Genomic DNA, 24,773 nt, shown 5'->3' with positions numbered 1-24,773 from the left:
CTAATGATGGTCATGAGAGAAGATGGGATCTGGGTGTGTGTGAGTGTGTGCGTGTCTTTGTGCGTGTGTGTGAGTGTGCGTGTGTGCATGTCTTTGTGCGTGTGTGTGAGTGTGCTTGTGCGTGTGTGTGTGTGTGAGTGTGTGTGTGTGTGTGTGTGTGTGTGTGAGTGTGCTTGTGCGTGTGTGTGTGAGTGTGTGTGTGTGTGTGTGTGCATGTGTGTGTGTGTGTGTGTGTGAGACAGATTCAGCTGTGAACATTGAAAGGCACATAGGCTTGCACAAGGGCATACATCCATGGGTAGGAACCGAACTGCCTGCACAGCCAGAACCACTCTCTCAGTACCAGCACCAGGGTCCAACCAGGCTCCAAACCTGAACCGCCCTCTCAGTACCAGCACCAGGGTCCAACCAGGCTACAAACCTGAACCGCCCTTTCAGTACCAGCACCAGGGTCCGAGGAGGGCCCCAATCCAAACTCATCAGCTGCCCTGGTAACAAACATCCAGCACAAAACAATCTAGACCCTCTTTATCTCTATGGTACGCAGGTCTCAGTTCCTGCTGATCATTACAGTGTATCTGCAGCATTGGGCTTCTAGTTCACTGATGGTTATTAGTGCTTTTTCTCCTAATGAAATCGCAAGCAGTAGTCCTATGTGTACCCCTCCTATCCAAATCATTCTTCAGCCAAAGCCTTATAATTACTTTCTGTCCGCAAAAGATAACCTCCTCCCCCCAGCCCCCCCCCCCCCATTGACAGAAGGGAAGCAGCGGCTCTTTGCGTGTCACGCTGGCCCCGAGGAAATGTTTGCACACAATTACACGAGAAGATAAAGCGTTTCGGGATCGATCTCGTAATCAGGCCGGCAATTAAGAAACGCGAGCTCACCTACGCTGCTCCCCCACACTGCTCCACTACGCTGCTCCCCCACGCTGCTCCACTACGCTGCTCCCCCACACTGCTCCACTACGCTGCTCCCCTACACTGCTCCGCTACACTGCTCCCCCACGCTGCTCTGCTACGCTGCTCCCCCACGCTGCTCCGCTACACTGCTCCCCCACGCTGCTCCCCTACGCTGCTCCGCTACGCTGCTCCCCCACGCTGCTCCGCTACACTGCTCCCCCACGCTGCTCCCCTACGCTGCTCTGCTACGCTGCTCCCCCAGCCTGCTCCCCCATGCTGCTCCCCTACGCTGCTCCCCCACGCTGCTCCGCTACACTGCTCCCCCACGCTGCTCCCCTACACTGCTCCGCTACGCTGCTCACCCACGCTGCTCCCCCATGCTGCTCCCCTCGGGGCCGAGCACGCTAGCTCTGATCAGGCTAATTGCTCATTCGCTATCGCAAACAACAGAGCAAAAAAATCCAAACACGACGCGTCTGCTAATTGGGGCATGAAAACCCCAACCCGTTCTGTGTGAGCGTGTGTGAGAGAGAGAAACAGGCCCCGCTGCACGCTGCTGGAAGCATCACTGAGCGCTACGAAACGGAATCGGGGCAACAAATGAATTAAAAATAAAATGGAGACTTGACTGGGTTGTGAAGGAGCTCCCGCTGTCCTGCGCAAATGTGTTGCGGCAAAGTTAGCAGCTCACGTGTGTGACATCACAGGTGTGCAGTCAGAAGCAAAACGCGGCACATTACACTATTATAATGTACTTACTGCCCCCTTGTGGCCACCTACGTTCCAGTGGCCTGCGAAGATCAGCACTGAGCAGAAGTAGCTTTTGGCTTTTGGTGCTCTAAACATCAGCATCTCAGCCACAGGGCTTTCTCCGTAATCCTCTTCATGCAAGATGTACTATAACACCAAATTATTTCTCTGTGCTGTTCAAATATTTAGCTCACACTTGAGTATTTCAGACTTCATGTCACTGTATTTTTATTAGTACTATGAATCACCGTGTTTATCACAAGACTTACTGCATTTGGCTGAGGCATCCGCTCTGTTGAGAAGCATGCACTTATTTTGACAAGCCAAAGCACACAGATCAAATTTAAAGAGAACCCACGGACCAAATTAACTGGGCGCACGCACACCTCACACGCGCAAAAGCGCAAGTATTGCTACAACTCATAAACATGTTTTCTGTTTGAGGGGCAGGTTCAGGTTAACAACTGACCGCAAAACACCTGTCGGGTTTCGCAAATGTGCACCCCCGCAGTTACTTCATAAGGCCACAAGGTGGCCTCTTCGTGAACAAGCCCACAAGAGACCTCACAAAGACTCCTTTGTCTTCTTCTGCCGCACAAAAGCTTTTGATTCTCCAACACGTCCGTTTCCTCTTTGTTCGTGGAGGACGATGAACCGCGAGCAGCTTCAGAACTGCTCTTGCTTGTCCGTTCAGCAACCTCGCGCCTGCGTTCGGTAATTGCTATATTGGGTCTGGGCAATGAAACAGGAGCTTGGCCTGTGTTTATGGGGGCACATGTATATTCAGACTGACTACAGGATAGCACTAAAGCCAACGCTCGATATTAAGACCTGCGGACAAACGAGCACACCGGTGATGACTGCGCACTCCTCACGCAGCTGAGCGAAGCGGTCAGCCCGTCGCGTCGCCGCTGCCTCGCGCTCACGGGAACCTCCCACGCGAACGAGCTTTTGGCGAAGGTGCTGATGTCAGAGGCGCGCGTGCGTGTCCACTCCCGTGTGCAAATATGTACGAAGGGCTCGCTGTGACCGTCAGGGGCTGGCCGCGGACACACCCGACGCCAGGGGAAGACGCAGCCCCTACGCCTCCCGTCAACCTGTGTACCCCCCTAATGAACGCGGTCACCCTGCGAGAAATCTGGGACAACACAAGCGTCGGTCAAGCCCTCTCCATAAAAACGGCACTAGCAGAAATTTTAATAGATTTAAAATAGCTTTTATAACGACGTGAGCCATCTCCTAACACACAGAAGCTGAGAGGCGGCGAAAAAAAAAAAACGCACGCAAAAAAGTTAAAACAGCAGTTCTGTTGTCCATCGATCTAGGAGTGACACATCGGTCAAACACATCTGACGCGTCGTTCTAAGGGAAACATTTGCCGAGACAGCGCAGACAGGCAGACCTTTCACTCCAAAACCAACAATGCCGTCATGAATTGTTAGTGGGAAAAATGTCAACAGGGGTGGGGGGGTGGGGGGGGGGGGGCGATGAACAAACACCCACCCTCTCTCACCCTCCCCCCCCCCCTTGCCCCACATAGTCACCCTGTGTGGGTAGACCGTTTCCATGGCTTCCCACAAGCCATGAACCGTTCTGTGAAGGCTAGCACGTGGGGGATACGTTACATAGCCCGGCCTGTTTTGTTTTCTGAAGTGTACTGTGTGCGGACTCCTCTCCAACAATGACCTATTGATAAAACTGTGTACAGAGCGGTGTCTACCCCCCCCCCCCACTCGGTCCCCCCCTCCAGAATGAACTTCGCACTCTTTGATGCATCCGCTCCTTGTTTACAGGGCTCTGCTAATCTCCATCTCGCCCCGGGGGGCAGAGTCTTTGAGCTGTGTGTGAAGAGATTCTTTAATTTCCCCCCTCCTCGTGATGCGGGAGCGGGGACGCACGTCGACAGCGCGTGCGAGCAGGAAAGGGCCGCTGGGAAGAGACGGCGACGCGGGAGCGTCTTTGGTCATCGCTCCTCTCGCGTCTTCCTGGCCTCGCACGTGCGCTACAGACCCGGCTGCTACAGTAAGAGTCAACATCACACCGACCGCTCACAACGGGCGCCTGGTCAGGTGCAGAGTTAATCACACTCCACTAAAAGGGACTGAATTGTATTGCAATTTCCCTGCAGGTTGGTTTTAATGCCTTTAACTGGCCAGGGCCCAAGAGAACGAGTGTGTGAGCTTTCTCCCGCTGATGCCCGATCACTGCCCCGAAACATTCACTGCCCCTCAGACCCTCCTCAAACTAACCCATCTTAACTGCTCATTACTACAATCCTTCTGCGTTTAATCACTTAATTACTGAGCTAAAGTATTATCTGTCAAACTCTGCATCGTCCTGATCCCCCTTGCGTAATAAACTTTCCAGTGAACTGCTGCTGAATATGAGTGTGTAAGACGTGACTAATCAGCGCGTTTCATAACGCATTCTCATCCCAAAAGCTGAATGGATCCAGCAGATAACCGGCTCCACGGTGGGCGTTCCTGGTTCTGTCACAGAGGCCGCCGTGCCAAACCGGGAGCGGAAGCAGCGCTCAGCGCACCGGGGCGATCCGGTTAAACGCCGCGGCCTCGTCTGTGGGAATAATGAAGGGGAAATGAACGAGCTGCAGCCAGCTGGGGCACGTCCGCCTCGGCCCCGGCCTGCTCGCGGGCCTTGTTAGCGGAACGCTAACCGCCGCGCGTCTGACAAAGCGCCGCTAACTAGGCATTCAGCCCGCCGACCTGCATCCCGCTCCTTTCACTGAGGGCACGGCCAATCGGAAGGCAGCCGGTGAGCGCGCTCGCTAGCTACAGTGAGGGCGGTGGGAGCCCCGCAGACACCCTGGATACCGCACCGCGCTCTCATACCGCCACCGTGCTCTCATACCGCACCGCGCTCTCATACCGCCATCGGGCTCTCATACCGCCACCGTGCTCTCATACCGCACCGCGCTCTCATACCGCCATCGGGCTCTCATACCGCACCGCGCTCTCATACCGCCATCGGGCTCTCATACCGCCATCGGGCTCTCATACCGCACCGCGCTCTCATACCGCCATCGGGCTCTCATACCGCCACCGTGCTCTCATACCGCCATCGGGCTCTCATACCGCCAACGTGCTCTCATACCGCCACCGTGCTCTCATACCGCACCGCGCTCTCATACCGCCATCGGGCTCTCATACCGCACCGCGCTCTCATACCGCCACCGCGCTCTCATACCGCCATCGCGCTCTCATACCGCACCGCGCTCTCATACCGCCATCGGGCTCTCATACCGCACCGCGCTCTCATACCGCCACCGTGCTCTCATACCGCACCGCGCTCTCATACCGCCATCGGGCTCTCATACCGCCAGCGAGCTCTCATACCGCCATCGGGCTCTCATACCGCCATCGGGCTCTCACACCGCCATCGGGCGCGCGGCACTGAAGGGTCATCCGCGCACAGTCCTGAGGCGCGAACAGAGACCCGCGTCCGGGTACGCTCTGGAGGGAGGGGCATCTCTGCAGCCGACGGCAGTGTGTGTGTGGGGGGGGGGGGGGGGGTTGGAGGGGTGAAAGACTGTGGGCAGTTTAGAGTGAGAGACTGTGTTGGCACAGGCAGTTTAAGAGTGAGAGACTGTGTCAGCACAGGCAGTTTAAGGCAATGACAATGGCCACAACAAGTCCCTGTAGGAGTGAACAATTCAAATCACCAGGAAGTCGGTTACAGATCAGCATGGCATAGAAGGCAGATTTGTGATTTGACTTTTAACATTTATTAAATCTAATCACACACAGGCATGGAATTCATCAGCAGAGCTCATCTACTGGAGATGGGAATTATCCAGAGAGAAAATGGCTTGCAATTCAACAATGACATTAGTCCTAAAAAATAACTACTGTATGTACATAATTATTACTTTTCACTGGGCAGTGCTGAACAGTAAATAAAAATAACAGGGATAAATTATTTGCCTTCTCAGGAATATATTACAGAATAAAATATATAAAATAGGAAGTAAAAAGGTGTAATGGGACCACAGAAGGTGGTGAAATGGAGTGTACCTGTGTACAGACACTGTTGAATTGCGTTTTACTGAAGAACCAGAAAGGTGGGGGGGGGCGGAGGCGGGGCAAAACAAAATAAAACCTTGTTTTTCACAAAAAAATAGAACAATACAAGTACCGTTATGAGAACAACTTTTTTTTCCAAATAACTGACATAATTTACAAAAGTAATTTGAGAAACCTGCTTTAAAAAATAAAACTTAAAAAAGGGGCTTTGAGCAGTCCAGTTTTGTTCGGCCGGTCGCCGTGGTTACCCGCCGCGGCGGAAGCGCGTTTGGTCCCCGGGAGGCCTGCTTACCGCCGCTCTCTCCCCAGGGAGACGAGGACGTGGTGCTTTTATAAACGCGGGGCGGGGCCCGATCACAAGCTGGGTGCCTGCGTCACCCCCCCCCACGCCCTCCGCCCCGTCACCCCCCCAGCGTCACGAGGACGGCCGCGGGTGCGAGGTCTTTGAGCGGGGCACACGCACGCGGCTGCAGGCCCGCCAGGCGTCCGCGCGTCTGGGGCGGCGGTATCTCAGCGCCATACGAGCGCGTAAAGATCTCTCTCAACGCGTGTGTTCACTGCTGAACTGGCACGGCTGATTGTCAGAAACACACAAATTCATGAAACAGTTCGGTTCATGATTGAAGGGGAAGGGGAAAAAATACAAAAGAAGCAGGAAAGAGTCTATTTAGTGTTGAATATAAAGTGCATCAGAGTCAGTGAGGTGGGATCAGTTCAGACCACTGCACACGGCACGCAGGGGGGCGGAGTCAGGGGTCAGACGGACAGCTGGTGCCGGTCTTCAGCTCAGAGCACTGCACACGGCACACAGAGGGGCGGGGTCACACTCCCGATGTACCTGAGCTGGAGCGGGGGTTGGCGCGGCTGTCCGGGGGGGGGGGCGTAGCGGGACTGGGACAGGCCGTGCGGGTGCAGGCCGGGCAGGGGGGAGGGGGGCAGCAGGGTGCTGTTGGGGCTGGTGATGTCCCCCTCCCCCACCAGAGTCAAGTCCCCCAGGCTCTCGTCCTCCACCATCTGCACGCTCTCGCCCCTCCAGTCCGAGCCGCTCCTGGGCCAGGGGGGGTGGGCCCGGGGGTCCGCGTTCCGGGGGATGGGGGAGAGGGGCGGGGCGAAGGGCAGGCGGTCGCGGTGTGGCCCAGAGGGGCCGGGGGGGCCGGGGGGGCCGGAGTCCAGGCTGAGGGAGTGGTGGGCGGCGTTGAGCGCCCCCCCCGCCCCCCCGTTCTCTTTCCCGCGGCGGGGCGTGGAGCAGGACGGCTCGGGCGCCAGGCGCAGGAAGTCCGGCAGCACCAGGTCGTCCTTGTTCAGCAGACCCCGCTGGTCGTCAGCTCGGTTGCTCTGAGCTTTGGATATGAGCTCGAAGAACTCTGCGGGAGGTCAGGGGTCAGAGGTCAGGGGGTTAGGAACACAGCGCACCCAAAAGAGAGAGACTTCCCACAACAAAAAGAAAAACTGACATTTACACACAAACAGTCACCGTGCCAAAAAAGAGCAAACGTTGGTTAAATGTGAGGGCGGTCAGACTACTGTGTGACAGGACAGTGTTCAGAGCACGAACAGCCCAACATTAGTCTGTGAGCAGCTGCAGGTTTGTACAGAACAGAGGGAGGGAGGGATGGAGGGAGGGAGGGAGGGAGGGGTGTTAGCGGAAGAGAAAAGCGAAGCTTGGTCTGTACACTGAGAGACAGTCGCGAGTGTGCAGCGGTGAGGGGGCGGGGTTTACCTTCGGCTTCGTCTATATTAATGTGTTTGTGCTTTCTCCTCTCTTTACGCACTGATTGGTCCTGAGAGAATTTGGGCGGGTCCCTGGCGCTCTCTCCCCGGGCTTTCATGGAAGAGCACTTCCCTGATTGGCTCTCATCCCCCTGGATTACGACAACGACAATGCACCAAATTAGGGGGAGGGGCGTGGCGGGCGGAGGCAGGGGAGCTCCTTCCCGAAGACGTGGTCGTGGGCGGGGCCGTGGGCGGGGTCGATGGAGGGGGCGGAGTTCGGGGGCCCAGGCCTCCTCTGAGCCCAGGCCGACAGGACAGTACACCAGAGCCCGGAAAGCTAGCCACGCTACGCTAACGTCACCGCTAAGCCACACCCAAACTCTCGTGCACTCGCTACCATGACTACCGCAGTCGCCCCGGAGACCGAAGCCACGCCCCTGGAAACGGGCAGAGCGGAGGGGTTAAGGCAGGCAGAGCCAGGCGAAGCGCGTGCGTCAGAAACAGCGCCCCCCGCAGGGGCGATAGAGAGAGGTTAACGGTTCGAATGCAGGCATCCCAGCTCAGGCAGAGAAGGACAGACCGGAAAGAGCAGAGCCATTCAGAACGTCCCGTCACAGAACCCCCCACCCCCCACCCGACCGACCCCCAACACCCAAAATCCCAAAACCCCTTACTGTGGCCGCCTGGCTTCGTGCCGTCGCTGTCTGTGGGTGGCTTTTCGCTGCAGCGAGCTTCTGCGGGTCTGCAGGAGGGAAGAGAGCACAGGAAACAGAGTGAAACACAACAGCAGCCAGAGGCGGGGGGGGTGTAACCTCGGTGGGGGGGAGGGGAGGGGGGGCTGGGGACCCCAGCAGACCCAGCGGCTCTCCGGGACCGGGGCTGGAGACCCCTGCTGCATGGTTTAGCTTGAACAGAGGGAGCGGGTGTAAGTGTGTGGAACGTGCGGACGGACAGACGGACGGACAGAATTCCCCCTCACCTTTCCCCAGGGCGTGGTCGGCCAGGTCCAGCACCACCCTCAGCCCGTCCAGGTTAGAGATGGGCAGGCCCAGGTCCAGCGGCTCGCTCTCTCCACTCTGCAGGACGACACACAAGAACAGGTAAAGCAGGGCGGCCTCACTCTAAACACAGCACTGCTAAACTAGCCTTTCAGAGCTAAAGCACCCAGCCCATCTACTGTAATACAGGGCAGGCACAGTGTGACTCAGGTGTATGTGACTCAGGTGTAGGTCTGAATCGCAGGTGGAGGCCCCAGCCTGAGTCACCTGACAGGCACACCTGAGCGGAGAGAAGCCGCCACTCACCACCGTAGCGACCAGGTCCGCCAGGTGGAGGCCGTATTTGGCCACGACGGGCCGCAGGACCTCAGTGACGGGTTTGGTGGGCTTGGCCTTCAGCCCCACGGACCGGTTGATGGGCACCAGGTCTAACCTGCAGGTGAAAGAAGAGAGAGACACAGTCAACCAGGTCTAACCTGCAGGTGAGGGGAGAGGGAGAGACGGTGAACCAGGTCTAATCTGCAGGAGAAGGGAGAGGCGGAGATGCTCAAACAGGCAGGCAGGTGTGCTGATATCCTGATCAGTGGGCAGATAACAGGCTGACTCAGACACAGCCGGGTTACACAGGAAACCACAAACAGGGCTCCTCAGACCACACCTGCTGATAAGCAACGCACCGCTGCTCATGTAAACTTAGAGAAGAGGAAGAGCTCAACAAGGAACAAGTTCCAGTTACCTAAAGGAGCGACACTCAGTACTCAACACACAGAGCCTTATTCATGAACCGATGAAATTCAGAAAAAGTTTTATTTTTTTTTTTAAAGTCAAGAAAATACTAAAAATACACAGAATATCTCCAAAGACAAACTGTACATTGTGATTATCATGCCATTATTTGCCAATAAGGGTGGATTCTGAGAAGCTGTTTTCCATTGTACTGTTGTCCACATCATTCCCACAGTGCCAATATTACAAAGGGGCGGTAATTACATTTCTTCACCTTATTCTTGAAAGGAGAAGAAACTAATACCAGTGAAGAAGGTTACCTGAACAAAGTGCGCTTCTCTAATCTCAGGTCCCGTGCACTCAGAGTCACGCAGTCCTGGTCCATCACCAGAGGCTACAGAAGACAAACACAGAGGCGTTAACACACACTTCAGCATTACCCATCCATTTCATATCATTTTTAAAGATACCCACACACACATGCACAGAAAACAGTATTAGGAATCAGATACTCCCAGCTCACAACGCACTAGGGACTGTGGAACAGCCTGGAACCTGTTTATTTGGCTTAATCTGCACATCTTTCTTTCAGTTTTGTACACAGAATTGGACTCAATATCCTAAAGGTGGGCTGGTGATGGCATTGCATAACAGTAATATTACTTTTATTTCCTGTATTCTGCCAGATTTCACTGCTTTATCACAATGTCAAGAACCTGACTGACTTTTGTCAATTAGTACTACTGAGGAACAATTACTTATTTTGTCAGTAAACATTCTAATCCAACAATGATTTTTGCTATCGATTCTCAGCCAAAATTCCAGTACACCGCACCCACCAGACCAATCATTACAGAATGTGTGCGCTTATTCTTTGCAGCTAAAATATACCACCCAGAGGTCATCCCTTCAAAACATGAAATTAAAGCCAACAAACAATATATAAACCATAGATGAGAGTGAGGGAGGTCCTCCACCACAGAGGGATACAAGGAAAACAGACAGTGCACCAGCTGCAAAGGAGAGTGAGGAAGGTCCTCCACCACAGATATTTAGGAGGAAAACAGAGTGCGAACAAGCTGTAAAGAGAATGAGGAAAGTCCTCCACCATAGATGTTCTGGAGGAAAACAGAGCGTGCAGTAGGTTAGGAGGTCTACCTTCTCTCCCCCGACCAGGAAGAGGTCGACGGCGGCCAGGTTGATGCCCAGCTTCTCGCACAGGCCCAGGAGCACCTCCCGTACGGACAGGCCGGGCCGGAGGGGCAGCGAACAGCAGGACCCGTCCGGCATGTTGATGGTGCAGTTTTTCAGAACGCGCTCCCTGTCCAGCAGCGACATGGAGTGCCTGGACACGTCCCCCTGCACAGGAAGAGACAGGCGTGCACCGCTCAAATCAGTCCCCCTGCCAACCAGACACCGCTGCAGGGTTCCCCAACTCTCACAAAGAATTACTGAGACCAACTGAAGAGCGGACGAGGAGTAGAACCCCAGAGGTGGAAACTCAGGAAGTAAAAATCCTCCCCAGGTGTTTTTGTTCCAAACACCTGTATTTGCTAATGAGCACAGTTCTTTAGCCAGGAGGCGGAACTGAGTGAAGTCAGCTGGCTGAGCTCATGGGATGGAAGAAACACACGGCAGGACCTTTACTTTCTGACCTCGGGACTTTCCACCTGTCTCACACTGACTTTCAGAACAGCCCGTTAAAGACAGGGGGCCATTAAAGAGCCCTCTAGCCTGAGGGAAGAGGGACGCGCTGCTGGTCTATAAGGTCTCAGTTCTTTCTGAACTACATTCACGGTCCTGTCTTCAGTCACAGACGGCAGCTCAGTCAGACTGATGAGCAATGTGCACTATGAAGCCCATTCTCCACTCGCAGCTAACACCATTAGCGACTGCATCGCGTCGCTGTAGGCAGCTGCTGTGTGCTGTATTAGTCAGGCCAATCATTTAACTGCTGGCCTCATTTTAAAGAGCGCCCCCGGGAAGGATAACTGCAGCTATAACTATATTGATGAACTACAAATCATTTTGCTGGATGTTTAATCGTGGTGGACACATGTCAATAAACAAACGCACGGGTCCAAACCGCTCCCTGAGTGACCCGAACAACGTCCATCGTTATCGTTCCAGCTCATTTCTGCAGTCAGCGCTTGAATCTGAATGAGTGGCACACCGCTGGAGACGGGCCTCACGGGGCAGCACAGTCACAATGACCTCACTCCAGTGTGGCGGCAGCGCAGCCTCTTAAAGGGGCGGCTCCCTTCTCTGGACTCTGTCCAACATTACGTCCGTTTTAGTGGCTGTTTTTGATTGGCCGAGGCAGTTTTTGTGTGCGACTGAAGGACGTGTTAGCCATGTACAAGTTTCTGAGCACCCATTGGCTTTGCAATGGGCGCTATTGAGGAATTTAGAGGGTTTGTGTTCTAAAGCAGGAAAATGCACTTTGAATAACTCCAAAGTGGCTTGTGTAGTTTTTCCAGAGGCTTTACACATGACACAAAACTTTCTCGCAATGTTGCGGCTATGTTGTGGCAATGTTATAACGTCGACAAAACATTCCAGTAACATTGCGAGGACATTCTGTGTCAGCTGGGAAACATCTGACAGCGTTTCCTCACCATAAATATCCCTGTTTTTAATACTGTGCTGGAACAGCCTTCCAGGAGTACAGCAGTCTCTGGCTGCATATGGCCATATTTCAGACAGAAAATAATATTAAATGTCAATTCTTAAAGAATAATCAGTTTATATACACACGTGCAACCTCTGGAGGAATAACATGGCAGTACAAGCAGGTTTGGAGTTATTGAAGTGTATTTTCTTGCTTTAACCCTTTAAGGTGTGAGGTTACAAAAATGAGATTAGAATGCTCTTAACTGAACATTGTAATTTTGATGTCACAATCACTGCTGGTAAATAAAACTGTGGAATTCTAGAACTCTGAGTTTATTTTAAAAATGCATACATACCACCCTATACCAGCAATTGTAAAGCTGGCAGATCAGCTTCAGATTCACTATCGAAAATATCGTTCACCGTACAGAAGTCTGACCGGGCCAATCGAAAAAACACACACCAAAACTGAAAAGAAAAAATCTAAAATGCCCAGAAAGTGAGCTATCACTTTTACAGCCCCCAGCGGATATGAGCAGATGTATACACCACATGTTAGAGTGCTGCTATTTTGATTCAGATGTTAAGGTTACGTTAGGGTTTATTAATGAGGGAAAAGTGCGCGGCTCCCAAGATGGCCGTGTGCATTCCAGAGCTCCCGCTAAAAATACGATGTTTACTTTCACGTCTGCGAACCAGCCACCGCACAGCTTCGGCACAAACAAAACCTCCAGCACTGCGATTCCAAGTACGATATCAGACTGCGTTAACCGAGGGATGCTGTATACACTTTTCACTATTCTACCCCTTTGTTTTTATGATCTTTCATTAACATTCCACAAAACATTCACAAGTGGAAACTGCGGCATAGCAAAAGTGACTTCAGTAAAAAGTAACTCAGGGGACGAGCTGAGCTGAGGACGCATTGGATGGCGTTCTGCAGATATGAAAGCTCTCCTGGTAAGAGCGCGCGGCTAAAGCTAGCGCTGAAGCTAGCGCTCGCGCGGCGGCGGGTCCTGGCTGCACTCACCTCGTTCTTTCCGCCCGAGCTGCAGGTGGCCAGCTCCAGACTGGCCCCGGAGGAGAGAGAGCCCTGAGACGCCCGGCGCCCGTTACTGCCCGCGAAATCTGCGGAGCACAGCGTTCGGTCAGACGCCACCCCTACCCACAGTGCACTGCTTCACCCAGAACCCACACGTATTTCTCCTTCAGGTAAAATGTTCACGTTTACTTGCTATCCAGTGTAATTCGCTTTGGCTCGGGCCCCTGACTCACTGTAATTGATTGCTCTGGCCTTGATCGGGCCCCTGACTCACTGTAATTGATTGCTCTGGCCTTGATCGGGCCCCTGACTCACTGTAATTGATTGCTCTGGCCTTGATCGGGCCCCTGACTCACTGTAATTGATTGCTCTGGCCTTGATCGGGCCCCTGACTCACTGTAATTGATTGCTCTGGCCTTGATCGGGCCCCTGACTCACTGTAATTGATTGCTCTGGCCTTGATCGGGCCCCTGACTCACTGTAATTGATTGCTCTGGCCTTGATCGGGCCCCTGACTCACTGTAATTGATTGCTCTGGCCTTGATCGGGCCCCTGACTCACTGTAATTGATTGCTCGGGCCTTGATCGTGCCCCTGACTCACTGTAATTGATTGCTCGGGCCTTGATCGGGCCCCTGACTCACTGTAATTGAAGTCGGTCAGCTCTTTCTTCTTGGGGCCTTTTCCGAAGCTCCGGTTTCGGGACCAGGAGAAGAAGATCCCCTTCCTCTTGTCCGCGTGCTCGTCCCTGCTCTCATCGTTCAGCGACCGGCCGGACTTGGACTTCTTATCCTCCTGCGGGGAGAGACGGACGCACGTCAGCGCCCTCGTTTAGATTCGGCGAGCTCGAGCCGCCAGCGTGCGCGTGGGAACGGCAGCAGCGGGTTGAGGGGCGGTTGGGATTGGGCAGGGAATGACGCGCTCTCTGGACGTCAGACGCCTACAGCAGTAACCTGATAACGCCCCTGACGGCCGCCTGAGGAAACCCTGCGGCTCACTCCCTTTCTCAACTGGACATTCTGATGCTGATGTCACAGTCACTGCTGGTGACTGAAAGCGACGGTGTTCTAGAACACTGACTTAGAATGCTGAAAAAAACAAACATTCCAAACCCCAGCACAGCAAAGGCAGTTTCACACAGGATTGCTGATGTCTCAGCACAGCTTTAATAACTATTCTCTCTCTGTTTTCACCACAGGGACGCTGTCTGCCAGGGTAGGTGGTTTCGCTGACAGTGTGCATGATGCCAACCAAGACTGAAGAGGACTTAGACTGAAGAGAGAAAATGTAAAAATGCAGAGGACATCTTCTCTTTCCCTCCCGCACGCCAGGCAGATGCACATCACCCACAGAATACACAGCGTGACGCCCACATACCACCGTGTACCGCCCACCCCCCGCCCACACCGCCCACACCGCCAAACACCCTCCCACTGCCACAGATGCCCTGCCTGCAGGAAGGGGATGGAAGGCAGGAAGCTGGGGGGTGTGAGTGTGTGTGTGGCACGTGTGGGGGGTGTGAGGCTGAGAGGGTGGGGGGCGTGGCTGAGAGGGTGGGGGCGTGGCTGAGAGGGTGGGGGCGTGGCTGAGCAGGTGGGGGGGGCGTGGCTGAGCAGGTGGGGGCGTGGCTGAGAGGGTGGGGGGCGTGGCTGAGAGGGTGGGGGCGTGGCTGAGCAGGTGGAGGGCGTGGCCATGGTACCTTTCTGGGTGTGGACAGGTTGGAGCGGTCGGAGCTGGTGCTGTGCTTGGAGACGGGGCTGCTGGGGATGTGGTAGGGGTCGGGCAGGGGGCGGCCCTCCACCTCCGACAGCATGCACTCCTGGTACAGGAAGGACTTGAGGAAACGGGTGTAGCTGTCAAACTTCATCAGGTTGAAGATCTGAAAGGGGAGGAGGATTGACAGGAGGACGGGAAAGAAGGGAGAGAGGGAGAGAGTGTGAGAGGGGGAGAGAAAGATTTTTCTGCGTTCATTTTTGTCTGTTTCAACCGCTTTAACCCCACTCACACATAAAGGAGTCAGTTGGACTCCCAGGGTGCAGTGCAGGATATTTAAGGCTCTGTGGTGGATTTGCTGGGAGTGTAATATCTGTGATCACATGGCCAGAACAACGGTAGATTCCAACGGGAGAGTCCTTTCCGGAACGCTGATATCCGCACGGTCCCGGCCTGGGATATCCGCGGGATACGGACACGCTCGGCGAGAAGAAACGCACGTCTGGCGGAACACCAGCGGGACCGCGCAGCGGAACAGAGTCTCTGAGCGCCGCGTAGCGCAGGCTGAGCCGCTGAGATCAGGGCGCTGGAGCGTGCGCTGATCTAATCTGCCCCAGCGAGCGCACCCATCGCCCCGCCGCGGACCGACCAACCCGCCCATTTACATTTCATCTACAGCCGATCCTCATCTGGAACCCCCTGCCCCCCAGCCCAGCCCAGCCCGCCTGTCCGCGAACGGGCCGCCGCGCTGCAGACGGGCAGCCACTAGGGGGCAGTGTGTGTCTGTAGACAGGGCTGAGAGCTCAGAGTATGTCCCCTCCCCACCCCCCGGCACCCCTCCCGGCACCCCTCCCGAACCTGCAGCTGCTGCTCCTTGAACATGTCGGGGCGGGGGGCGTTGAGGATGTCGTCGGCCAGCTGGGCCTGGCTGTCGATGTTGACCGGCGTGGTGGCCTTGCTGGACAGGAAGCTGTTGTAGATCTCCCGCGCCCTCTGGGACAGCTGTGGGGGGGGCGAGGGGGGGGGGATTAATCGCAGGGTAATCACAGAGCCAGTGCACTCAGCAGAGTTTATAAAACAGCAGAAAAACACTCCTCTCCTGTTTAAGCAAACGGACAGCAGGGATCATAACACACAACGTCACGGCAAAGCCACCCGCCGCTGGGTCACTGCATATGAAAGCGCCGTCCGTGAGCGTCGCCTGACTGCGCTAGGCTAACGCAGCGCTAGGCTAACGCAGCGCTAGGCTAACGCTAGTACCTGCTTCTTGTCGGTCTCGGGGACGCTGCTGAAGAACTCGCAGGCCTGCCAGAACAGAATGTTCTCCTCGCTGAACTCCTTCTTCAGAAACTCCTGAGGAAAAACGGAAAGGGGGGGAGGAGGTGAAACGTTTGATTGGGGGCAGGTTGGGGGGGCTCTGGGGACAGACGGGGGGGGGGAATTGGACGTACCGAGAAGTAGCGCACGCCCACGGGGTCCTGCAGGAGGCGCTCGAAGCAGGCGGCCCAGCTGGCGACGCGGCGCTCGCCATGGCGACGGTGGCTCTGCACGCTGGGCAGGCTGGCGTTGCTGCTCAGGCTGTTCTCGCTGCCGCAGCCCTTCAGGTCACCGCTGTTCAGCTCTGCGGCGGGAAGCAGGGCCGGCGTTACCGCTACAGACCCTTTACCGTTACAGACTTTACCATTACACAGCCTTTACAGCCTTTACTGTTACACGCTTTACCCATACACACCCTGAGGGCGCTACGCAATGCTATTAAACACTATTACTTTCCAAACACTACACATTACATTACATTACAGGCATTTAGCAGACGCTCTTATCCAGAGCAACTTACACAACTTTTTACACAGCATTTACACTGCATCCATTTATACAGCTGAAGCAATGCAGGTTAAGTACCTTGCTCAAGGGTACAATGGCAGCGTCCTCCCTGAGAATCAAACTAGCTCCAATACAAGACCAGCTCCTTACCCATTATACTATACCGCCACCCTCGTAGTAACACTACACTCATCAACACTTTACTATTAAACACTGTTACTGACCAAACACTGCGTGCTCATAAACACATTCCACTGTTAAAATCCAACTAGAATCCACACACAGGTGTCTGGGTGTGAAGAACACACTGCATGTGAGATATGAGGGTGATCAGAGTTCAGAAGGTTCAGGTCCTTAAACAGGGAAACAGGAAAAGCACAGAAAGGAGGGACACACACACACACAGAGCACATTCACACACACGCTAGTCAGCCATCCCAACACCCGCACACTGCCACGCCCTGAACGGTTCTGGTCCTACAGAATAGCGCTAAAACACACACATTCTGTCCCCTGCCTGCCCTTTCAAAGGTACAAAACAGCAACAAGCAGCGCTGTTTCCATGAAAATGACAACAAGCAGCACTGCGTCCACAAAACAGACAACAAGCAGCGCTGCGTCCGTGAAAAAGACCACAACAAACCCGCAACGAGTACGGTCAAAAAGCCTGCAAGACGGCGAACGGACCCACCGACGCAGGAGTCAGACACCGCTGCACTGAGCGCGCTCAGCTTACCCGGGTACAGCTGGTAGGAGCCCGTGTGCGGCCATTTCGCCAAATACCTCAGGCCAGGGGGAAGCCAGGCCCCCCGCTCCATCCCCCAGACCGTCAGAGCGCCCCCCGGGGGCGAGGGCGGGGGCCGCCGCGAGCGGGTGGCAAGGGCAGGCGGGTGGACATGGCGGGAGGAGGAGGACGCAGTGTGTGTGTGAGCGCCCGTACCCGAGAGAGAGAGAGAGAGAGAGAGAGAGAGAGGGAAAACGGATACGCCGACCCACACAAAGTCCCGGAGAGCGGCGGATGAATTATTGAGCGTCAGGGGAGGGGACGGAGCGGCAGAAATGCAGATGCGTCTCGTGACACAAACCTGCATTATTAATGACGCTCGCTCTGGCGACCGCTTCACCCAATTAAAAAAACAACAACAAAAAAGGTACCAACGCGGTATTTCACGTAAAATTCGCGAATCGCCTCACAGAAAACTGAATGACCAGCAGGTGCATCTTGTGACACAAACCTGCATTATTAATGATGCTCGCTCTGGTGACTTATTCACCCAATTAAAAACAAAACAATAAAATAAAAGGTACCAACTCTGTATTTCACGTAAAATTTGCAAAGTGCCTTTTGAAACAGAGAATGAGCAGCAGGTTCTTCCATCCTGACGCGTAGCTGATAAAGGTTAGACACTGAAAGGTGAGGCCTTCAATCGCAGCCACAGAGGATGTGAGGTCTGGTGTGAGTATCAGAACATCTCCACACCGCCCTGCTACACTGTGCACACTGTCCACAGCACCCAGAGCTTTCCTCAGACCTTCACCAGGGATGACATCATGACATCAGCTTCTTTAACTTCACATGAAGTGAAGACTAAAAATAAAATAAGCACATAAAAAGCTCACAGGAACGCCTGGTGCGGTCTGGTCCAGCGGCCAGGTCAATCCGGCCCAGACCGCTGGTCAAATATGGTCGACCGTGTCCTCGTGTTCCTCCTCCGGTTTCCAACCAGAAGCGGCTCAATTTCGCCAGGCGCCTGGACACCACCCCAGAGGGGAAAGGTCACGACCCCTCTGCTGCAGCTCTGGTCACTGGTGTTTTATTGTCGATCTGTTTTATCCAAACAAACAGACGCTCGGCCTTGTGCCGGCCGTTTCCACGGCGCGGGCTGCCGCTGACGCCCTTCCCTCACCGCCATCGCTCGTGCGTTCGTGTGGAGGGAACGTGCAGCGAGCGCAGTGCAGCGCGGACAGATAACAGCCGGCTCTACCGCTAAATACGAGGAACAAACACGACCGCTGCCAGAACGCAGTGAAACAGACTTACCGTTTTACACGTGTACCGTCTTCCACTACAGCCACTCTGCTTGCTACGCGCAACCCGTTTAGCCCGTTAGCCAACGCTAGTGAAAGTTGTGGGCAAAAGCTTGACTACGTTAGCAAGCGTTAGCCAAAGTGCATCTGGTGAGTGCGCGCTGATATTCAACCGGAGTGTGTTCCCGCCCTGGGGGGGGGTGGGGGGGTGGGGGGGTGCAGCCGTTAGCGACGTTTCTGTGAGCGCAGGAAACGGCTCCTCTGGTCCAGGGGAAGACAAAGAAGCAGAACTGGTAAAGCAAGCCGGGGAACATCGGGGATAGAGAGGCATAGCGCCCTCTAGCTGTTTGGGGAGATCAAAGCTTTAAAGGACAATTCGCAGCGAAGCACAGAAAAACTGGGATTATTCGGAAGGGACTGGCCAACATCAACGACAGGGAACCAAGAGCGAGAGAAATTTACATCAAGACCCCTAAATCTGCACGCATGTCACAGACCTCCTAATGCACGCACACATTCTAACGCGCATCTCATGTGCTACGGTGCGCGCTCAAATTCAGCGAGCGCCTGGATCTTCCGCTCCGCACCGATTCGCCATCTCTGAAATTAACCTGGGGCAGAGTCACGGCAACGCGAGAGCACGCTCCATCGCTTCTCAGAGCTGCCATGAACTCCATCTACGGAAACGACCCCCCCCCCCCCCCCCCCCCACCCCCGGGGTTTCCCGCTGGATGGTCCACCAACGCAAACATCTCATGTGCGCGTAAGTACAGCAGAATACAGCTACGCAGGGTTCTACTCTGAACCAATCAGGGACGCTGTTGACCAGACACGCTGTACTAACTATTCATTAGACGGCCTTGAGGTAAGGACCTCTTGTTGTGTGCTTTTGTCCCAATCAAACGCGTTCCCCGAGTCTTGATTTCTAGTAGCCATTACATGGTTCCAGGAAGGATACAAAGAGACAGAGTACAGTGAATCACTTGTCCTTTTTCAGAGAAACTCTCCGGGAGCCAGTGGGAAACCTGCAGGGCCACGGCATGCATATTAATGTGAGCACTTAGGAAGGCTGGCAGCCTGGGAGAGGAATGCAGGAGAAGTATCAGCAGGGGATTTAATCTCACTCTGTACTGTCTGAGCAGACCTGGGGATGTAATCTCACTCAGTACTGTCTGAGCAGACCTGGGGATGTAATCTCACTCTGTACTGTCTGAGCAGACCTGGGGATGTAATCTCACTCAGTACTGTCTGAGCAGACCTGGGGATGTAATCTCACTCAGTACTGTCTGAGCAGACCTGGGGATGTAATCCCACTCAGTACTGTCTGAGCAGACCTGGGGATGTAATCTCACTCAGTACTGTTTGAGCAGACCTGGGGATGCCCTGCCTCGACGTCTGCCTCCTGCACACAACCATTGCACCAGGCTAATCAGATACGTGCGCACAGCATGCCACGCCAGGACAGAATGAGCATCGGCAATAAAAAAGCAGAGGAAATTTACAGCTAAATGTGAACCGACCAGACCACTTCAACATTACGAAGGAAGCAAGTCGCACATTAAAAACAAATATACTGGATGCATCTGCAGCCCTACTTTTTTTTAAAGTAGTAAAAAGGTTGTCATGTTAAATTCAGCTTGATTTGCTACACTCCCCCTCCTCCCATCTCGTTCGTAGTTTATCTGGTTAGCGGCTGGCTAACAGAGTGAGCTGCTGTTATCTGAAGCCGTCGTGCTCTGGCTCTGTCTGCAGGAGCCAGTGAAGCCGGGGAGGACAGAGACGCTAATATCTCCTGAACAAAAGCGGCGGAGCGTTCGATGTTGGGATTAAAAGGGTCCCAGCGCCGGGGGGGGGGGGGGGGGGGGGGGGGGTGATATCACACAGGAGAGAGTGCTGGGGGGTAATCTGATGCATACACAGGTGTGCTATACTGAGGGGGTTCTCTGTGCAGCGATGCAAACCCTGTGAAGCCCTTCCCCAAATGGCAGACCATGCAATGCTTGGCGGAGTGGAGCGCAGGCTAATCTAATCAAACAGAGACTGAAGGAGCGCAACAGCTGTTCACTGCTGGGTGCTGCTGGCTCCCTTTGTTAAATCTCATACATACACACACACAGAAACACAGAAACACACACACGCACACACACACACACAGAAACACACACATACACACACACACACACTCACACACACACACACACAGAAACACACACACGCACACACACACACACAGAAACACACACATACACACACACACACACTCACACACACACACACACAGAAACACACACACGCACACAGTCACACACAGAAACACACACACACACACAGGAACACATGCACACACACAAAGCTAGAGACTGAATTCCCAGAGCGAGTGAAGAAGAGAGAGTGAGAGAGAAAGAAAGAGAAATACAGACACTGGAGCTAATTTGAGCAGAAGTGCATGCTGGGATTAGCGGAGGTGTACTTACCGCCATCGGAGACCGCTGCAGACTGTAAGAAAGCACAGAGAGACATGAATGAGCGGCTGTCCTTCATTTCCCCACTCAGCGAAGCAGAGAGGCCGTAACGTCCGAGGGCATGTCCTGTGTGTGTGAGTGTGAGTGTGTGTGCGCGCGCCGACTCATTCACACTGACTAATGACATGCGTCTGGGCCCATTCCCTCACACACCGAGCCGTTCCCACCTTTGCTCCTGGCCACGCCCCTTTCACAGCCCTGTCATCAAACCCCGCCCACACAAAAGGCAGCAATGTGGCAAGACCGGGGGTGGTGGGGGGTGGGGGAGTGCGGGGGTAGCGGCCGGGGATTGGATGAGCAGACCACTTCCTTGTATGACATTCACCCAGGTAACCAATCAGACGAGAGAGCAGCACATCAGGGCAGGCTGTGACTCAAACACAGCCAGGCTTATCTCCAGCAGTCAGACAGCCCATAAACACACTGCAGTCACTTTATGAGTCACATGTGATGTCGAAAACACAGGCTGTGAAGTCAAGTGAACACAGGCCTACACTGAAACCCATCCACAGACACAGGAACTGCACGCATAGTTACACCAGCGACGGATTTTTCCATCGCTAACGTCTTTTGCTAATGTGAGCAGAAATAGCTCATAAAGCTGGTACTATAAACAGCGCTTGATGATAAATTGATAAATGGGCTGGCGCCGCTGATGTCGGACGCAGGCGCATGCGTCACTGCCCACAGGCTCCGCCCCCCCTGAGCTGGGCGTGTCCGGACTGGCAGCTGCAACGAGGGTGGGGTCCGGACTCTCCAAAACCGGTGCTGTGCCTACAGCGTCTGCTCCATGGGAGCGATCATTAAGAGGGCCTCAGCTGAGACAGCCCTGTCCTCTCTGACTGTCCGCACAGGGACACGGGAGCACGTGTGTGACAGGAATGCAGTACCTAAGCACTGTTTTTATTAGCGGGGGTTTCAGCGGGAGGCATGTGCGCGCTGAGCCATCAGGGCACGTCTGTGTTTCTGCGCTGCGGTAGGGTACTGTACCTAGAGGGGCGTCCTGGATTAACCTGGCAACCCACGCAGAGCTCATTGGGGGGGAATGTAACCCTTTGCAGAGTAAGCAGTTTGGAATGCTTTTTCAGTGCTCCAAGTCAGTGTTCTAGAACTCCACTGCTTTCAGTCACCAGCAGTGATTGTGACATCAGCAGGAGAATGTTCAGCTAAGAACGTTCTAATCACATATGTGTGATCTCACACTTTAAAAGGTTAAGGCCTTGTTTTGTGGGTGATCGCTTAATTTTGCCTTCACGTCTCATTGGTCATTTTAAAGTGTAGCAATAGTGTGTGTGTGTGTGTGTGTGTGTGTGTGTGTGTGGCAATTACCCGTAGGAAAGTGATCGGGTTGCGAGACTGCAATATGACTAGTATATGCACAACTTTTTATAAAAACATTTCTATACGTATTGCTGCTGGAATGAGGGCACATGGCTCTTATTTTGAAATGCAAATACAGGAGAACAGGGCTGAAAAGTGCGGAGCAGCCAATCATGGTCGAGCACATGCTCGCTCCCCACCCTGGTGCTGCCCCCGTCCAGCTGGCTGACCGCATTCCGTGTTTTCCAGTGGGGGGGTGGGGGGCAAGGGGGGGGGGAATCAGTTCCAGGACTGTGCCGGTTAGCGCTCGCTGTGCTGGTGTCCGCCATTGTCTGCTGCTCTCGCTGAAAAACGCACTAATGACAAACACACCAGGACCCGTACAGGGCAGATACCTTCCACCACAGCAGCAGTGTCCACAGACTCTCAAACCTGACGTCATCCGCACAGAGACTGATAACCACAAGCCACTCAATTCGATAAAAAATGTACTAATTAAGTAATAAAAAGCTTCCCACAGTTTCCGTGATGTGCAGGATGTGTACGGTAACCCTGACTGATGGACCTCCTGTGGGCTCAGACCTACACACAGACGAGTTTACAGGAAGTGGAGATCACAGCGCTGCCGGCAGTGAGAACGGAAGGTTTGGGGTGAGGGAGGTGTGATGTGGTGAGGAGAGAGAGAGCCTCCACGCCGGGACGTTTCTCTACGGCAGCGCACTGTTCAAAGACACAGCACGTCAGCGGGAACCAATCAAAACCCTGCACATCTTCATGCTGCCTCTTCAAAGCCTGAATAGGCAGAGGACGTGGGCATTGCACAATTCCCCTGACCTCACAACCAAAGGTCATCACAGCCCCCTCAAAGTGTCTGTCACACACCGCCCTCCCCACCCCTGTGATCTGCTAGCATTTCACACCAATCAAGCACTCAGTCACACACAGCACTTCAGAACCCCCAGATCAAGGCTTCTCCTGGCTATGGGCAGACCAGGGCTTTGTTTTGCACACGGCACGTTGCTCTGTTTGTGGGCTCAACCCCCGCTTCTCCAGCAACTTCTTCCAGGCAGCACGGCAGCTTGCTGCTCGAGTCTTGTGCACAATTTTCTTTTTATTCTCCTTTTTTTAACAGTTGTTGACTGTGTGGAGTCCTAGCCTATCGGCTCACACATCACCAAGTCATGTGACAGGAATCAAACCATTACACTTGCATTTCAGGCATTTAGCAGACAGGTCTTATCCAGAGCAGGTCGCACAACTTCCATTTTAACACTGTATGCATTTGTGCAGCCGGATGCACACTGCCGCCCTGCTTCAACTCTCTGAAGAGCAGGCCTTTTGGAATGTTGTGTTCTGTTGGTCTGTCAGTGTTCTGGAACTCAGTGCAGTCGCCAGCGGTGACTGTGACATCAGCATTAGAATGTTCCGATAAAAACATTCTAATCACACATTCCCTAACCCTACGCGGCACTGCCGCTCAGCCATTACCCACAGTGCCGTAGGTGGGGGGCGGCATAGTGGAGAAACAGAGTCATGGGGAGACAGGGGGGGCGGAGGTGTCAGACACCGCTCACTGTAACCAGGACCAGATGAGTGGCAGGGAGCCAGACCGCGGTCAGCAGAACCGGCCTCCACTCCCGCGCCTACACGCAACGGGCTCCACCGCTCAGCTCTTAATGAGAGAGGAGCGGCGTGTGGGCAGGGAGGGCCCTGCCAAAATAAGAGCCTTCATTCCTGCTCATATCCAAAATAAAAGCCAACGAGCATCCTGAGAAACAGCGGTTCACCCGCCCGAGGGTGGGGTGAGTTTGAAGGAGGGGCTGCATGCGACCGTTACGTGCAGAGGCCACATTCTGCTGAATTTCAACGCCTTCCTCTCAGCGAGACGGTTGCTACCCGCCCCCCCTCAGAATGGGCTGAACGCTGAGCCGCGTTAGCGCTCAGACTGCACGCAGCTGGGCTGCACGTGAAGCTGGGCTGCAGCGGGTGAATTCCTCTCCAAATGAGAAGCACACCGTCCCTGAACAGACTGAGGAGCAGGGACCAGCGGCAAGACGAGGGTAATTTAATACATCTGTCCCAGAGCTGGAGTCTTTCCTCATGACCTGAGAACATCGCTCTGCACAGAACCCCGACTGACAACCGTCGCCTCTCACACACCAGCCCTGAGGAGCTGCACACACACACACACACACACACACACACACACACACACTCACACACATACACACACACACACACTCACATACACACACTCACATACACACACTCACACACACACATACACACACACACACACGTACACACACTGACATGCACCCATACGCACGCACGCACGCACACACACACACACTCACACACACTCACATACACACACACACACACACACACATACACACACGTACACACACTGACATGCACCCATACGCACGCACGCACGCACACACACACACACACACACTCACACACACTCACATACACACACACACACACACACACATACACACACGTACACACACTGACATGCACCCATACGCACGCACGCACACACACACACACACACTCACACACACTCACATACA

At 54.2% G+C, this 24,773-nt stretch overlaps 1 protein-coding gene across 3 annotated transcripts in view; it reads right to left on the bottom strand.

The window, feature by feature from the left end:
* Positions 1-5,368: 5,368 nt before the first annotated feature.
* LOC118228115 (regulator of G-protein signaling 12-like) overlaps positions 5,369-24,773 on the bottom strand; it is a 48,117-nt gene continuing 28,712 nt past the window's right edge. For 2 of the 3 annotated variants that reach the window (XM_035419411.1, XM_035419413.1), the window contains exons 4-17: positions 20,824-20,845; positions 15,949-16,118; positions 15,758-15,850; positions 15,356-15,499; positions 14,484-14,663; positions 13,429-13,579; positions 12,774-12,871; positions 10,289-10,489; positions 9,451-9,524; positions 8,711-8,837; positions 8,386-8,482; positions 8,081-8,148; positions 7,414-7,555; positions 5,369-7,057 (exon numbers count right to left, since the gene is read on the bottom strand). In XM_035419411.1, coding sequence (XP_035275302.1) covers positions 6,480-7,057; positions 7,414-7,555; positions 8,081-8,148; positions 8,386-8,482; positions 8,711-8,837; positions 9,451-9,524; positions 10,289-10,489; positions 12,774-12,871; positions 13,429-13,579; positions 14,484-14,663; positions 15,356-15,499; positions 15,758-15,850; positions 15,949-16,118; positions 20,824-20,845 — 2,145 coding nt within the window. In that variant the 3' untranslated portion in view covers positions 5,369-6,479. The remainder of the gene's footprint in view (positions 7,058-7,413; positions 7,556-8,080; positions 8,149-8,385; positions 8,483-8,710; positions 8,838-9,450; positions 9,525-10,288; positions 10,490-12,773; positions 12,872-13,428; positions 13,580-14,483; positions 14,664-15,355; positions 15,500-15,757; positions 15,851-15,948; positions 16,119-20,823; positions 20,846-24,773) is intronic. The other variant, XM_035419414.1, reaches the window with a different exon arrangement.

The sequence above is a fragment of the Anguilla anguilla genome, chromosome 5 (genome assembly GCF_013347855.1).
Source record: "Anguilla anguilla isolate fAngAng1 chromosome 5, fAngAng1.pri, whole genome shotgun sequence".
Classification (NCBI taxonomy): Eukaryota; Metazoa; Chordata; class Actinopteri; order Anguilliformes; family Anguillidae; genus Anguilla; species Anguilla anguilla.
The sequence above is the reverse complement of the archived record's forward strand: the minus strand, read 5'-3'. Positions and strand labels throughout refer to the sequence as shown.